Source organism: Cantharellus anzutake (genome assembly GCF_015039405.1).
Source record: "Cantharellus anzutake strain C23 chromosome Unknown EI90scaffold_54, whole genome shotgun sequence".
NCBI classification, from domain to species: Eukaryota; Fungi; Basidiomycota; class Agaricomycetes; order Cantharellales; family Hydnaceae; genus Cantharellus; species Cantharellus anzutake.
This window is the reverse complement of record NW_024067004.1, coordinates 165,562-180,776: the sequence shown is the minus strand read 5'-3', so window position 1 is coordinate 180,776 and position 15,215 is coordinate 165,562. Positions and strand designations below refer to the sequence as shown.

The following is a 15,215-nucleotide window of genomic DNA, read 5'->3' as shown; positions in this document are numbered from 1 at the left end:
TTTGCCTCCAATCAAGATCTTACTTGCTGTTCAAAGCCAATTAAAGTATCTCGAGCATGGTGCTATCACTAGCTGTTTGCTGAATTTTCTGTAGCACAATGCATGCTTGGGGGATCCGGAATTAGTTATGAGAGTTGGAACTCACGCTTAATTCGGATCGAGGATGCGACAGGGACTTGACTATCAGAATCTGCTGCGAGATTCGACAGCAAAGAGACTTGTACGAGCTGTTGAATGGTAGTTTGGATATTTTTAGTGCCGAGCGTCGGATGTTCAGACACAATCAGATAGGACAAAGCAATCGAAAGTTGCACTGCGTGACATCCGGTTCCTGGGCGGTCACGGATCAGAGGCATGGTTTCATAGCCTGAACTCTAACAGATCATATCATAGGCACACTCGAAAGCTTAGTGGCAAGAAGCAATAAAGGTGTTGTTGAATCCATTAATTGAGGGTGGAAGCCAAGGGAATCCGCTCCTAAAGCGCCGAATTCAGTCATAAGTCTGGCTCAGCCTGAAATAAACAGGTTATGAATGGTCTCTGTGAGTGACACCCTGGGCACCTCACCTCTGGACTAAGTAATCTTCTGTCAGGACCTTAGGATATTTCGGACCGTTGAGTCCTTCACATCCAGGCAAGCATTCCACCATTGTGGTCCAGTTGGGATTGCAGAAGAAAGCTATCGATTGTCTCCTCGGCGTGAATCCACTCGCGGCATCCGACCGAGTCGGCGAGACAACGCGATGCAGCGTACTTCTGAAAATGTCGTTGGACCATCTGGCAAGCAAATCTCCGACGTTCACAACGATAGTTCCAGGCTGAAGAGGACTAAGTATCAGTGAATCGGGTTTTGTGGAGCTATCACCGACGCACGATGGGGGTCGCCGAGATGAAGTTCTTTGTGTGGGGATTCTGGACCTGGAGCCCACCAACCTGAAGTAGACCGGTTTGACAGTCAGTGTTCAGGCCTACAATTAATAGAAACATTACACTCACATCATCCTGGAACACAAAGGTTATGGATCCATAGTCTACCAGGCATCTGGTCAACAATATAAATCACTCCACCCCAAGAAAAATGTACCTGAGTGCGCCCCCGCTCTAGCTTGGCCTTCTTTCTCAAGGAGCTTTCTCGACACAGGAGGATAGTTCAACAGTCTCAGGGTATGGCATTTTTGGTCAGCTAACGGGTCGAAAAATCGCTCATTCAAGCCTAGCCCCATAGCGATAGACCGAAGCACATCCAGATGGAGTGTATGGCATGTATCGTAAAATTTCAGCATAGTTGAACGGAAATCAGGAGCCACTCCAGTTGAAGGCCAGTGGTTCTTCCACGCTGGATCTGCAAGAATGAATGCTCTCCGGTGCTGATATGGAATCAATGTGGCGTACCTGTTTCCAGGCCGATTTCCATGGACTCTTTGACATCAGGGGAAGTCTCCCGAAGCTTCTTGATCACCTCCGGGTCGGTAGAATCAGTGACCCTTTCTCTACCTTGCTTGACGTAGCCGCGGTTCGCACGTGGATCTAACGGAGAGCCCTGAGGTTGGTTAGTGACCAAAATAGGATGTATGCAGCCGACCTTTCCACGCCAGCTCATCCTTAACTGCTTGCGGTAAAGCAAAGAATTTATCGCTCTGTAGCATGAAAGATGAGTAACGTGTTTGTTTTGTTCATCAAATAAGCACCTTGGGGAGTTAACGACGTACTTCATGGAACACCTCTTGCACGAAGACCTCGTCCACTCCATGGTTTTTGATGTACATGAAACCAATGTTCTTGAACGCATCGACCACCTGACGAGCAACTTCTTTCTTCATCCCCTCTGAATCAGACCAGAATGGCGCGAAGTCTATCACGGGGACCCTAAAATGTTGATCGGAAACGGTCGCCAGTGAACGGAAGTTGGGCGAAAAGAGGCGAGAGGGGTGGGCGCGGGAAATGCATGCTGCGTTGTGCATGGCAGACCGAACGAAAGACATTATGAAGTCCCCGCCCCGGTAGCCAATAATGATCCAGGCAGATTAAGTATGCCGCCCAATGAACACCAACAGACCAAGCAATGGAATCCCGGAGAATACCACCTCAAGGATTATAGAAGCACCTCTCTAACAAGTCACTGCCCAACGGTCCTCGATGGAGACAAACTCGAAGACGAGGCAAATGAGTGCTAGATTTCTAACGAATTTCAATATCACGTGGTGTTGCCCAGACCTGCAAAGCCTGCGATAAGCTCTCAACCTCGGAGCGAGAAGCCGACGCCAATATGCCCTCATTAACGACTTCGCTCGCCACACTTGTACAGTCCATTGACGCTGTTTCACGAGAAAACCCAAGAAGGCGCATGGAGCTCATCGAGGACTGCGAGGCAATTTTGAACAGGTAAATCCCAGCTCTCGCGTGACAGGTAGCTACGTCGTGCGAGCGGGCGACAATCATTCTGACTTGGGGGCACATCTTTACGCGTTTCACTCTCTCCGCAGTCATATCAGCGAAAATAAGGACGCTGATATCGGAAGTATTGCTGCGTCAGTGAAACGACAACGTACGTCGATTTTTCCCAATGTGCTGGTTCTGATCAATATTGTTAACAACCTTGATAGTGCTTCAGCATCCTGGAGGGTCTAATTCAACACTTCGATTCTCGAATCTTCTTGCAAGACTTCTTGAACAAGCGAGTAATTCGGTTCAATAGTCCGTATATATCTGACAAGTTCTGGATGCAGCCTATCCTCACAAGGAAACACTCCGTTTTACTTTTCCTCCAAGCCCTTTCCACGCCCGTTTCATCGATTACATCCCCCATCGCTTCCTACCTTCCATCTCTTGCTCCGCCGAAAATCAACGGTCGTGCCAGCCCTCTCCCTGATCCTAGCCCTTCCGCAAGGGTCTCCTCCCCGACCCTGGTTATTGCGCCTCCCAAGTCACGTCCAAAACCAAAAACGAAAGCGGAGATATTGAGGGAATGGCGCGCGCAACACGGTCAGTGCTAGTCGAACGTGAGCTTCAGCTCAGCCGGGTTCACGCTTCCACTTAGGGAAACCTCATTTACCGGAGCACCTTTTGCTCCGTGATGCCTTATATTTGATTCAGGGAATTTCAGGGAAATATGTTCGTTTCTCCCATAACTCGTCATCCTCTGGGGACCAAGAGAGCAAGATTGTCTTCGTCGACGATCCGGTACGCTTGAAGCATCTTCATTCTGGGAAAATGGGTATTTTGGGCTTAAGTTTGCAAGCTAGGAGTACATTGTCTCACCGCCTACCCAAGCGCTCGTGCACAAATTATCTGAGATTGGGCATCTTTACACTCGTGTGGCTCGATTTGTCAAGGAAAGGGCGGGGATGTCATCGATAGGGATGATAGAGCAGGTAGTATACCTAATATGTTCACCCATGGCCTGCTGAAATGCTTTTAGAGTCTGTCTCATCACCTGCAAGCCCAGCTAACGGAGTACTACAAACTCGTTGCAATACTAGAGTCTCAAATGACGCACCAGGAGGACGTAGATGAGTCTCGGACGGAAGATAGTGGGCTGTCGCTACGCCGATTGGATGTCTGGATAGACGATTGGCGGTTGCGCATGCGCATGATGAGTGTTTGCGTTGAGAACTGCAGAGGTCGGCATAACATTTTATTGGCATCTGCTCGTTAATGGATGTGACTGCTTTCAGGTGCGAAAGGCGGTGCCCTTGTCAGCCTAATACACGGCAACACTAATAATGGGGATCCCTTCGTACGGAGTTTCACCGACCAGCTTCTAGAGGAAGTCCGTTCACAGTAGCTTCCATTATGATCGAATTTTGGCTCATTCATGCTCTACTCTAGGTTTCGAAGCCATTCTTTCAGACTCTCCAACGCTGGATCACCACTGGCGAGCTACACGACCCGTATGAAGAATTTTTCGTCGCAGCTCACCCGGACCTTGTCGACTTAACATACGTCCACCCCAATGTTCTGTCAGCGGACGAAGGGTTGGGAAATGCTCCTCCGGGTGCTGTAGGAAAAAAAGCAAACGGAGAGGAAGTAGGGAGTTTAAAGCTTTGGGAGAGCAAGTTTGTGTTTCGGAGGGAGATGCTGCCCAGTTTCGTCTCTGAAGAGTTTGGGAGGAAGGTAAACGAAATTGAGTGGGATTTTGAATGAGAGGCTAATCCTTCATTGGATGGGGCAGATATTCTCAACAGGGAAGAGTTTGAACTTCATTCGATACTCTTGCCAAGATGGCGATTGGGTTGCTGCCCAAGGCAACCTGGCTAAGGCAGGCAGTAAGCCAAACTGCCCCTGTCCTTGAGATTACTCGTTTATTCTGCGTCTGTGTAGCGTTGAAGTACAGCGACATATCTGGACTTGAGCGATCCATAGATGCCGCTTATCACGCTGCGAGTCGTCGAATACACGAAATATTCTTTCAACGGTACAAACTTTTGGATCACCTGCTTGCTATCAAATCATACCTTATGCTCGGATACGGGGACTTTGTTGATCAGCTCATGGAGTCGTTGGGGTACGTCTCTGTGTCAGAATATTGGCAAGCGCCCCACATCGACTAATCTTTTAGACCGAGTTTGGATCACGCAGCTAACACACTTTATCGACATAACCTCACCGCAACCCTTGAGACTGCAATTCGCTATACCTCTGCCTCTCAAGATTCCACCGACGTCCTTCGTCGTCTCGACGCTCGAATCCTTGATTACCAACACGGTGAGATTGGTTGGGACGTGTTTACGCTTGAATATAAAGTGGATGCTCCGATCGATACGGTTCTTGGGGAAGAATCAATGATTCAGTACGCCCGACTGTTCAATCATTTGTGGCAGATGAAAAGAGTCGAAGGAGCCTTGGTTCAGGAATGGGCTAGGGTTACGGGAGGAGCGAGAACGTTCTTGAAGGTTCCCGGTGAGTTCGTTTACTTGCTGAGGTTTGGGGCCGAATACTAGAATCTTTAGGACAGAGCATGCACGCGATTGGCACCAGGTTCGAATTGTCATGGCGGAGATGAATCATTTTATCCGCCAGCTTACTGCCTACAGCCATATGGAGATAATTGCCATCCGATGGAAAGCGTTGATGGACTTTCTACAGAAGAAAGAGGGCGACCTAGATGCCTTGATAGATGCACATCAAACGTATTTGGACACGATTGTGCGGAAAGTATTGTTACTTCACCCAAAGAACGGGAAAGAGGTACGTCACCTTTTTTCTCGCCTGTCTATGTACTGAGTATAGTTGGGACGAAGGAGAACGTGTTGACTCAAATTCGAGAAATCTTTTCCATCATTTTGAATTTTGAGAAAGCGGTTGTGCGTACCACCCTCTTGATTAAAGGGCCGCTTATTTAGGCATTTTTCTCCTCTCAGCAAAGCTTTTACATGCACACTCTGGCCGAGTCCACCCGGCGAGATTCAGAAAAGGACACCCAACGTGTAAGAAATAATCATCCTCACTCCTTTCGCCTCATGCTGACGTTAATTTCCACCCTCAGGGTGTTATAACAACCCTCCTTCGCCCTTCTAACTCTGAAATAATAACCCAACCTTCATCTCCCTTACCCCAACCAAACTTGCCCTCTGCGCCTTCTCCTCCACTTGATCTTACGCTTGTTCGTCTTCGTGAATATGGAACCGCTTTTTCCGAGCGTGTCACGACGATCGTTTTTGCATTGGGTAATCATCCTGATCAAGATTGTAGGTACTTGGCGGTGAAGCTCTCGTTCAGCGATTTCTATAGGGTTAAGGCGAAGGAGAAAGCCGAGAAAGCGGACAAGGAGGCTCAGCAGTTGGTGGTAGGGGTTGCGGGTGGAGGGAAGGAGGCTCCAAATGCAGCGGGACGTCGGCCTTCTCATGCAAGTAGTATCACCTCTTAGATCAGCTACTCATTGGTTGGTTCCGGTTACTTCGGGCTCGGATGTCGCCTTCATAACCTTGGCTTTTCATGATTGCGACCGTGGAGAAGGAGCGCCTGTGAGCCTAATGCAGATGTTGCTTTGCTTTCATCTGCTATAAAGTCAAGCTCTTCACTAAATCATGTGTATTGAACTCAGAGTTCTCACCTACTACGTGTAGGAAATGGATACCCCTTGCTCTCTGGCCCGCATTGATGCCCTGGTCACAATCACTTGAGGTCGAATTTCACGTTTTGCTTTTATCACAATTCTTGGGATCGCAGCGTACGCTGAGGTCAACTCACGTTTGTTGATGTCGAGTCTTGCGCGCGGCGCTCATGATCTACTCTTGTTTCCTTCCTTGGAATACTGGCTGCCAAAGTCAGTGCGCGGTCATAGCGCCTGACTATAAAACACCCAATTTCTGGACCACTCGACTTCTCCTCAGTTCACGCATAGCGGACTGAGGTAAGTCAGAGTTTCCCTTCCTTTTATTATGTTCGTTATCGTGTACTCATTTATGTATACAAGCGAGAACATCGCTAGTCTACCATTTACCAGCTTTTCCCTTCGTGGTCCCCCAGGTATATTGTGGGCTAATTAGGAGCCTCATATCGAGGCAGGAAACTTGCGGCAAGTCCAGGATACAGCGTGGGTGATTTAGGAAAGCCCTCACTCCTTACCATTCGCATTCTTCTTTCATTTTTCCCACGCAGAGTGAAAATTTTCCATGCAGCCCACACCAGGTGAAATAAGGAAACCGTGTCAAGGATGTGTGATTAGTACTCAAGTAGAGGTGCATAAGAGGGTAATTGATAATGTAGGACAATTGATAGAATGCTAGTTGACTGAGGAGCAGAGAAGGATACCATGTAGAGTTTAGAAACAAGCCAAAGAAGAACAAAAAAATGAAAGTGAAAGTGAAAAAAATAAAAAAATAAAACTACGGCACTCAGGATTCCCATGTAGTCCCCTACCATGGTACTAACTAAGCGGCACTCGGCTTGACTTCGCAGATCGGACGGGATGCGGTGCTTCCCGAGTCCTATGGCCGTAGATAGCCGAGCCACTTTCCCACCTCTGATAAACATTTAAACTACTCGCGGTTGACGGACACACGCAGTGGATTAAAAGTATGTATATGAGCCATGGGCATGGCTGTCCCGTCGTTGCGTGGGTGCGGGTCAGCTGAAGGAGAGGTAGACTTCGAACGAACGGAGATTCAAATTGAGGCAGGGAGACGGAGAACGATGTCGCGTTATTGAGCAGGTTTCGTGAGCAAGCCAACAAGTGACGTTGGACAATTGCTTACGCTTTTACCATAGAGGCTGGTAGCCTGCCTAACTATCGAGCACTGGGTCAAACTATTGAACACTTTATGGTCCGACTGGCCCCATTGCACGCATATGTCACTTTGTCCCGAGCGCGAGGACGAAACAGGGGGTGATTAATCTGGGACTTCTTCGACGATAGTCTGGACTCTGTTCAGCACTGAGGTTTTGGAAACAGAAGACCAGCGATTGATGGAGATGCATATGAAAATGGGAAGAGGAGAAATGGGTAATATACCGCCCTTGACAAACTTAATGATGACAACTACTCGGCTTGGGCCATTACATGGAGGCCCACCTAGTCCGGAAGGACTCTGGGAAATCGTATCTAGTGATATGACCAGACCCGTTGGGGGCGCGCATCATAAAGCAATTCTAGGCTGAAGCAGCCTCTATAGAAAGCAATTCGGGTCTGGCACAGGAAGCACGACGACATTGCCGCAGCGGAGATTGTACTACATGTCTCCCACAAGTACGTCACTTATTGTAATGATTTCGATGCACCCGACACCTGGAACAAACTCAAAATGCTATTCTGTACCCAAGGATCACAGCTCCATTGCTGCGCTCCGTCAACAATTCAACTCCATGCGCTACGATCCTGGGATGTCAATGCGAGAATGGATTACCAGAGTCAAGGATGCGGCACGTCATCTTGAGGCTGATACGATGAACGTCCACCAGTCTTCACTTTTCAAGTGGCGAAGAGAGCGCGTGTAGAGGCTAGGCTTCAACTCCTTCGAAGCAAATGGTCTAACATTGTATGAACTTCTCGATGCTTGCCTTAGCGATGATCTGCATCACAACCCCACAAATCCCCATAATAAGGGGTCTCTCTCCCTACGCTTGTTGGTCTCATTATTGAAAGGGAAAGCCTTCAAAAGTGTCTCTAAATGCTCTACTCACTGGATCCTACCCTGTTTCTCGCTTCAGTGCTCCTTTACACTCACCAACAACTTCGATTGCCTAACAGACATAGCCTCTGGCTTCCATTTCTCAGCTTCATCAATGAGACACAAGGAATTTTTGTCTGTTCAGCGGACAGCGAAGAAATTCTCCCATAAAGCTCCTACTTTGTGGCATTTTTATTGGCTGTCTCCTTTCGGCGACATTTACCCCTGAGGAAATTGTCGAGGCTGATGTCCTATAGGTATATAATATAGCGTTTGTATTCTGAATATCAAGGCAAGCCTCAAGAAGATCTGGCGATAGATTGTCCACTGAGATACAGACCGATCTTACACCAAGTGCGCTGAGTCCAGTTGCTTGCTGAGAGCCAAGGACAGTGAGTGGTGTTATTACTACTAAAATATTTCCGCCATTATACAGCGTCGATGGCATCCAGTATATCAAAGTTTTGCCAGAGCCAGTCCCGGATGTCAAGAGCAAATCCCTCGGATGGATCTGGGCAACGACTGCTCTCAATTGGAAACCACAGAGAATCTTCCCAAAGACATCAGCGACATTTCTCCTCATTGTATCTTCCGTTGGCTCAGCATATGGGGTAGGGATGGCCATGCCGTTAATGAGTTTACATCGAAGTAGGTGTAAATAATCATACATTGTACCGCACATGTAGCGCTTACATCATCCCGGATGCAATGTTTTCCACCAGTCGTTCCCTTGGAACGACTGGGTCCGAGTCTGGCTCGTACCCAGCCGTTCTGTTTATGATTGTTTGAGGGTACAGAACTATCTCATCCCGACCGAGTCGTGCCACAAGGTGGCGTCTCAGGATGTACTGTTACTGAGGATGAGGGTTATAACTCTATTTGCTTCACAACGTGCTAGGTATCCTCGGTGATCATTATCACGAGTCGTTCCAAAGGTGGTAAAGTTCGTTGTGCACACGACCTCATTGTCGACTCAGGGCGCCCTGAGCTTTTCTTCATCTCTGGTGGCCCAACGATCTCCCACATGCGTAGGCAGGTGACCAGTCTCTATAGTATAGACCCACATGCCCGGAAATTAAGGACCCTCACTGATGATGAAGGGACGCGTTACCTAGAAGGGCCTAAGCGAGCGGGAGGGACACTTTACTACTTTGGGGACTCACTTATTCGTTCGTTCGATGATATCAACCTCCGGATGTTGCTTTTCCTGCTATGGGCATCCTTTGGCGGATCCATGGGTGAGCGCTGTCCTTGCAAATCATGCAGAGGTCCCATGCATGATGATCCTGGTGCCAAGGCAGAGCGCCGTCGGGAGTCTCTTCGGTACTCGCCTTACGCTTGAACCGCGCCACTTGTGCGACGAGCATGATCAGAAACTTACTCGGATCGTTCACAGTCTGGTTGTGATTACCATTGGAGTGAACTGTTTTGAATGTCCGACGTACACTGACAGGTGGGGTCCTAGCGAGGGATTCGCCTCACTGAGGAATGGATTTGCGGTGCTCGGTCACGGCGGCACGATCGTCATCCCGTTGTCCATCGCAGGCGTGAGCTTTGAATATAAACCCGCGGATACAGGCTATCCTTTCATCGATGCCTATCCTCGGGTCAACGTTTACTTATCCAGACATCTACACGGGACAGCGAATCAGACCGGATAGAAATTGGTTCGAACCCCAATTCTTTCGTTGGTTGTAAGGTCATATGGTGCTGATCTGACTGATGCTGGGATGAAATCCTTCTTCAGATATGAGTTTATGAACAGCTGCAATTGCAATTGCGATTGCGCCTTATCAAATGTCGGGTGTATGCGGTACGATTAAATTGATTGGTGCCATGAGCACGCAACAAGCACGCAAGACGAGCCACAGGATACCAAACATCTGTTATTTCTTGCCCGACTAATTCCTGGTTTAATCGTTACGGAATCATGATGAGGTTCGCGGCTGTGCGATGTTATCCGCGAGTATTTAGTTCGATACGATCGAGTGTTTCTCCCCTTCGACGGTTCCCTCTTCTTTCTTATATATCCGCTACCAGCCACAACCAAACTTCATACTTACACCAGCAAAACATGTCCGGCGCTAAGCTTAGACTTGGAAGTATTGCCCCCGATTTCGATGCTCAAACCACCAAGGGGTCTATCAAGTTTCATGAATGGCTAGGCAACTCGTGGGGTATTATCTTTTCTCATCCTGCAGATTTCACCCCTGTACGTTACTCTCCTTTCCACACTTGAGAAGGACAACGGCTTCACTCATATTTGGTTTCAACTCCCTCCGATTCCTACTGATCACTACTAACCCAACCCACTCGATCGTTTGAATAATTTTGTGGTTATATGCTTGTCGGGGACGCTTCCCGCGCCCGCGTCGGGCCGGACCTCTCCTTAACATTAGGTTTGCACTACTGAACTTGGGGAAGTCGCTCGTAAACAACCCGAATTCGAGAAGCGTGGCGTTAAAGTGATCGGTATTTCCGCTAATGACCTCAATTCTCACGAAAAGTGGATTCAAGACATTAATGACTTTGGAAACAAAGTTAGTCACCCTAACGATAAGACCGACGTCAGCTTCCCTATCGTAAGTCGCAGTAGTTCTATCCACTCGCCCTTCCTGATCAAATCTTCATACTTCGTAATAAAAAAAAACACCCACAGATTGCGGATGCAGACCGTAAAATTTCCACCCTGTACGACATGCTCGACGCCGTAGACGCCACAAACGTAGATGCAAAAGGCCAACCCTTCACCATCCGAACCGTCTTCATTATCGATCCCAAAAAGATCATTCGCCTCACCATCTCCTACCCAGCCCAAGTCGGTCGTTCGTTCGATGAAATTCTCCGTGTAGTCGATTCGCTTCAATTAGGCGACAAGCATAAAGTGACGACGCCTGTGAATTGGAAGCAAGGAGATAACGTGATCGTTCATCCAGGTGTGAGCGATGAACAGGCGAACGAGCTCTTCCCTGCTGGGTTTACGAAGCACTTGGTGAGTTTTGGCCCCAAAAACAACAAAATGTGGCAATTTGATCGCTTGACACACTCTCACAACCCTATCTTGCAGCCTTACCTTCGTACAACTGCCCAACCTGGCAACTAAATCATTAAACGTTAAGAGGCTCGTCACTCTTAAATAAAACATTCTTCTTAGTCAGAATAAAAAAAGGGCGAACCCGTTCTGACTTCTATACTTGCCCGTTTGTTTTGTTGTATTCTTTCCTAACCCATCCGTCTGTGCACGGTCCGGTTGTGCCACCGTGCAGGTCGCAGAGAAATGAAATTATCAGTTTGCGCATTGACATTGTTGGCGGGGGGCATTGCGTCAGCCTACAATATATTCATCACGGCGTGTTCGGCATCCAATAAGGATTGTTTGGGACGCCGGCTGATCATCACTCTAGTGACAGTGACGCATTCATAGGTTCATATATACACGGCCCTAGCGATGCAGCCAACGTCGCACTGAACAACACGGATGATAATGATGAGAATAAAAATCCGGTAGCTCGATTCATTTTCCGCTGCCTCGCCGTATAATAAAACTTGGTCATATAATGGTACAGGAGAAACACTCATGCTTGAAGGGTGATGGGTTCGATGTAGAGGGTAGTTGCGACGAAGGGTAACGGCTATGTACCTATCCGCGTGTGGGGAGAGAGAGCGCGTCGGGGGATGGAGGGAAGAAGTGAGCCTGAAAGCATAGGAAAGAGAAAAAAGGATACATTAGGAGAAGAAGTCAAAGAACAGCAGTCCAGATATTATATAGGTCAAAAAAGAGGACGAGAAAAAAGACCCCATGTCGATCAAGCGGGAAGGGTTTGATTCGAATGAGCCGTGGCGATCGTCTCACCCGCTACGGGGCTATGCGAAACGTCGATAAAACCCGAACTTTTCTGCTGCAATTTTGAGCGTTTGGACCTATAATCATGAATAGCAGATCGGATAGCATCCTCTGCCAACACTGAATGGAAGACGTTAGCTTTGGGTGGAATGTCGAGAAAGAGGAGAGGGGCACTCACTCGAACAATGCAATTTGACGGGAGGGAGGGCCAGCTCTTTTGCGATTTCCGTGTTCTTGATCTTGCAGGCTTCCTCAATCGATAGCCCTTTTACTCGCTCGGTCATGTAAGACGAAGAGGCTATAGCGGAGCCACAGCCAAAAGTTTTGAACTTGACGTCGCTGATAATTCCGTTGTCGTCGACGCGGATCTGGAGCTTCATCACGTCGCCGCAGCTATCGGTGAATACGGAGTATTAATAAACGGTCACGGCAGACATCACAAGGCGAGGGTGAATATTCTGGGTGCTTATGTCATGTGGAGCTCGTCCGATCGCACGGCATGGGAGGTATGGCAACACGCGGAGAATGCTGCCAACACACACGAGGGGTTCAAAGGATATGTAGACTCACGCAGGAGCACCCACTAAGCCCGTCCCAACGTCAATGTCATTCTTTGGCATCGAACCGACCTAATCAGATAAGCGGGCCACGCAAAAAAAAATTCCGGCACAGAAAGTCGTCAGCGCTCGTTATCCAAATTAAACTACCTCTAGGGACATCCCCAGGCTGAACAGCCACATGCCCACTCACATTTTGTGGTCGTTCGTAATGTTCGATGACTTTGGCATGATATGAGCGTGTCAGAGCAGGAGCAGAGCCAATCGATGCCTGTGAGGGGGTTGTAGGGGGAAAATGAGGCGAGATGAGGAGGAAGCCCTCCTTGAAACCAGGGAGATGCTGTTGCGAAGTGCTGAACGCATTACCTTCGTCCTTGTTGGTTAGAACGGTTGGGGGGCAATGAGGGAAAGAAGTCAAGAGACCAACTCGAATTCGTCACACCTTAACTGAATTGGATCGGTCTTATCCGAGACAAAATGGCCGAAAAAACGGGATTAGGTAAGTGCATATAGTTCTCAGAGCCACCTGACATCCTTTTCACCTGACTCGTTTCGAAACCATTGAGATAGAGCCGAATGTCGAGCCTAGCGGATGAACTGCTAGATGACCTCGGGGATCTCGGTGGAGATACTTATGCTCAGAAGAGCACAAGAGTCAGCCGACTAGACAAGAAACCCGGTTCAAGGTCCCAGCGCTGCCTGGTCCCGGGTCCCAGAAGCGCAAGGCTACAGAGGATGCAGAAGACGAAGAGATGGCGTCTGGAAGCGACGAGGAGGCGAACGGAGAAGCGAACGTAGGGCTTGTACTGGAGGGAGGAATGAAACCTGCAGAGGAGCTTGATGAGGAAGATGTTGAAGGAATGGAACTTGGCGGCGTCAAGGACGTCAGGAGCGTGGCGAAGCTAGAAGGAAGTTGGCGAATGACGGAGATTCTTAAGGTAGATACATCTCTTCTCTTGGTACATGCAGGGCTGAAAACCTGACAAGGCGTTCTTCTCTTGCCCCGTTGTTCGCTATGAATGTTTGTCAGGAAATCGACAAGTATTCATCCACCATGCCTGACGCCCAGCGATGTCTATACCCTCGAGTGAAAACCCAGAGTACAACCTTGTCGTCTCAGCGAATAATCTTTCTGTCGATGTCGACAATGAAATCCTTGTGGTACACAAATTCATTCGTGATCATTATAACCCTCGATTTCCCGAGCTGCAACAACTCGTCCCCGATCCCGTCATGTTCATCCGCTCCGCACGCGCATTAGGGAATGCAGGCGATCTTACGAAAGCCAACTTGACCACCATACTCCCCCCCGCCATTCTCATGACCATCGCCGTCGCCGCCACAACAACCAAAGGAAACCTCTTCCTCCAGCGGAGTGGAAAGTCGTTATTGATGCCTGTGATCTCGAGGAGCGGCTTGATGCTGCTCGAAAAAAGATATTCAGTTACGTCCAATCTAGAATGTCCGTCCTTGCCCCGAACGTCTCTGCCATCGTAGGCACAAATACGGCCGCAAAGCTGCTCGGTGTGGCAGGGGGACTGGCAGCTCTTGCAAAATGCCAGCTGGGAATGTACACCTGTTGGGAGCGCAAAAGAAGATTGCAGCGGGCTTTTCGACAGCCACGAGGGAGAGACACACTGGATTTCTTTATCAGAGTGCGGTTGTGCAAAGTGCGCAAGTGGAGTATAGGCGGAAGGTTCAGCGGACTGTGGGTGCAAAAGTGTCGTTAGCCGCGAGGATGGACCTTGACAGGAAAGGGGGGGTTCGTGAGTGGATTTCGTTTCAAGTGGCAAGGCGGGTACTGAACCGCAGCTGACATGCCTAGCGACATATGGACGGCAGCTAAGAGAGAAATTAGAGAAGTACATAGAAAAGTTGGCCGAGCCTCCACCCCCGAAAGTCGTCAAAGCGCTTCCCGTTCCGACGGAAGGCCCCAAGAAACGTCGAGGTGGAAAACGGTGAGTCATGAATCGTTGTGCATTAGATTATCGTGAGTCATCGGCATCGGTACTGGATTCCTTTTAGAGCTCGGAAAGCGAAAGAAGCCTATGCGCAGACTGAGTTACGGAAAATGCAGAACCGTTTGGCCTTTGGAGAGGCGGAGGAGGAAGTGGGCGCGTTTGATGAGACGGTTGGCCTGGGCATGATTGGGCAAGGGAAAGTTCGAACTGGCGAGGCTGACGCCAAAAGTAAAGGTCTGCTAAATGTCTTCATTGGTCAGGCAATGTTTCCGACTGATCTGGGTTATTTCCACTTGTCATCAACAGCCAAGCTGTCAAAACAGAACAAACTTCGATTGCAAATGCTCAATCGTGTTGCGGCAGGAACGTCGTCGAAGATCAGTGGTCTGCAAACATCTGGTACGGCCACATCCCTCACATTTACGCCTGCTCAGGGTATGTCATTTTTCCTTCCTGTCCAAATTCACTTCCCTGACGTTGTCATTTCTGCCATAGGATTGGAACTTGCCAATCCAAGTGCCCTCGCTGCCCGGCTCAAAGCGGCAAACGATCGTTGGTTCTCTGGTGGGTCGGGCACATTCTCGCATATCCCTGAGAAGAGTGGTGGGAATGGTTCAGGCAGCGGCACTTCCACGAAATGAGCCTCTCCATGAGTTTGTGTCTTTGCGTCTGTGACGGATGGACGAATTTTTTGTGCATGTACTTCGCACCGTGTGCAATATGTTCGGCATGATTTCAACGCCAT

At 48.9% G+C, this 15,215-nt stretch overlaps 7 protein-coding genes across 7 annotated transcripts; 4 read left to right on the top strand and 3 right to left on the bottom strand.

The window, feature by feature from the left end:
* Positions 1-315: 315 nt before the first annotated feature.
* On the bottom strand, positions 316-2,205 carry EI90DRAFT_3073171 (Clavaminate synthase-like protein). Its single transcript, XM_039061422.1, has 9 exons — positions 2,170-2,205; positions 1,710-2,000; positions 1,583-1,637; positions 1,393-1,527; positions 1,085-1,342; positions 997-1,031; positions 874-933; positions 568-818; positions 316-513 (listed from the first exon to the last, which is right to left on the bottom strand). Exons 2-9 carry the CDS (start codon positions 1,980-1,982, stop codon positions 492-494), a joined length of 1,089 nt encoding a protein of 362 aa, XP_038912075.1. The 5' UTR covers positions 1,983-2,000; positions 2,170-2,205; the 3' UTR covers positions 316-491.
* A 61-nt stretch (positions 2,206-2,266) lies between these two features.
* On the top strand, positions 2,267-5,866 carry EI90DRAFT_2932952 (gamma-tubulin complex, DGRIP91/SPC98 component; the record flags this gene model as incomplete). The annotated part of the gene is made up of 16 exons (XM_039055085.1): positions 2,267-2,382; positions 2,484-2,545; positions 2,604-2,686; positions 2,727-2,982; positions 3,038-3,180; positions 3,243-3,371; positions 3,419-3,620; positions 3,675-3,769; positions 3,829-4,113; positions 4,172-4,265; positions 4,321-4,504; positions 4,559-4,899; positions 4,955-5,187; positions 5,241-5,303; positions 5,361-5,426; positions 5,486-5,866. The coding sequence occupies 16 exons, from the start codon at positions 2,267-2,269 to the stop codon at positions 5,864-5,866; spliced, it is 2,733 nt and encodes a 910-aa protein (XP_038912074.1).
* A 2,573-nt stretch (positions 5,867-8,439) lies between these two features.
* On the bottom strand, positions 8,440-8,706 carry EI90DRAFT_2893680 (uncharacterized protein; the record flags this gene model as incomplete). The annotated part of the gene is made up of 1 exon (XM_039054004.1): positions 8,440-8,706. A coding segment is annotated over one exon (267 nt), but the record flags the coding sequence as incomplete, so codon positions are not given.
* A 575-nt stretch (positions 8,707-9,281) lies between these two features.
* Positions 9,282-9,895, top strand: EI90DRAFT_3000001 (uncharacterized protein). Its single transcript, XM_039056303.1, has one exon. It carries the CDS (start codon positions 9,287-9,289, stop codon positions 9,767-9,769), a length of 483 nt encoding a protein of 160 aa, XP_038912072.1. The 5' UTR covers positions 9,282-9,286; the 3' UTR covers positions 9,770-9,895.
* Positions 9,896-10,182: 287 nt separating this feature from the next.
* EI90DRAFT_2976502 (thioredoxin-like protein) lies at positions 10,183-11,421 on the top strand (the record flags this gene model as incomplete). Its single annotated transcript, XM_039055881.1, has 4 exons — positions 10,183-10,320; positions 10,508-10,690; positions 10,768-11,100; positions 11,176-11,421. The coding sequence occupies 4 exons, from the start codon at positions 10,183-10,185 to the stop codon at positions 11,209-11,211; spliced, it is 690 nt and encodes a 229-aa protein (XP_038912071.1). The 3' UTR covers positions 11,212-11,421.
* A 275-nt stretch (positions 11,422-11,696) lies between these two features.
* EI90DRAFT_3073155 (NifU-like N terminal domain-containing protein) lies at positions 11,697-12,782 on the bottom strand. The gene is made up of 4 exons (XM_039061421.1): positions 12,703-12,782; positions 12,523-12,581; positions 12,131-12,345; positions 11,697-12,072 (listed from the first exon to the last, which is right to left on the bottom strand). Exons 2-4 carry the CDS (start codon positions 12,570-12,572, stop codon positions 11,915-11,917), a joined length of 423 nt encoding a protein of 140 aa, XP_038912070.1. The 5' UTR covers positions 12,573-12,581; positions 12,703-12,782; the 3' UTR covers positions 11,697-11,914.
* Positions 12,783-13,085: 303 nt separating this feature from the next.
* On the top strand, positions 13,086-15,111 carry EI90DRAFT_3146698 (uncharacterized protein; the record flags this gene model as incomplete). Its single annotated transcript, XM_039065448.1, has 9 exons — positions 13,086-13,163; positions 13,196-13,447; positions 13,611-13,841; positions 13,886-14,033; positions 14,072-14,275; positions 14,335-14,467; positions 14,535-14,704; positions 14,777-14,905; positions 14,966-15,111. The coding sequence occupies 9 exons, from the start codon at positions 13,086-13,088 to the stop codon at positions 15,109-15,111; spliced, it is 1,491 nt and encodes a 496-aa protein (XP_038912069.1).
* Positions 15,112-15,215: the final 104 nt, after the last annotated feature.

Coding starts and splice junctions, on each gene's coding strand:
- EI90DRAFT_3073155 (XM_039061421.1), bottom strand. CDS start 12,572: ATGCCAAAGAATGACATTGACGTTGGGACGGGCTTAGTGGGTGCTCCT. Junction 12,346..12,522: donor GGCTTAGTGGGTGCTCCTGC/GTGAGTCTACAT, acceptor ATTCACCGATAG/CTGCGGCGACGTGATGAAGC. Junction 12,073..12,130: donor CGTCAAATTGCATTGTTCGA/GTGAGTGCCCCT, acceptor TCTTCCATTCAG/TGTTGGCAGAGGATGCTATC.
- EI90DRAFT_3073171 (XM_039061422.1), bottom strand. CDS start 1,982: ATGTCTTTCGTTCGGTCTGCCATGCACAACGCAGCATGCATTTCCCGC. Junction 1,638..1,709: donor TGCAAGAGGTGTTCCATGAA/GTACGTCGTTAA, acceptor TTCATGCTACAG/AGCGATAAATTCTTTGCTTT. Junction 934..996: donor CCTTTGTGTTCCAGGATGAT/GTGAGTGTAATG, acceptor GGTCTACTTCAG/GTTGGTGGGCTCCAGGTCCA.
- EI90DRAFT_3000001 (XM_039056303.1), top strand. CDS start 9,287: ATGATATCAACCTCCGGATGTTGCTTTTCCTGCTATGGGCATCCTTTG.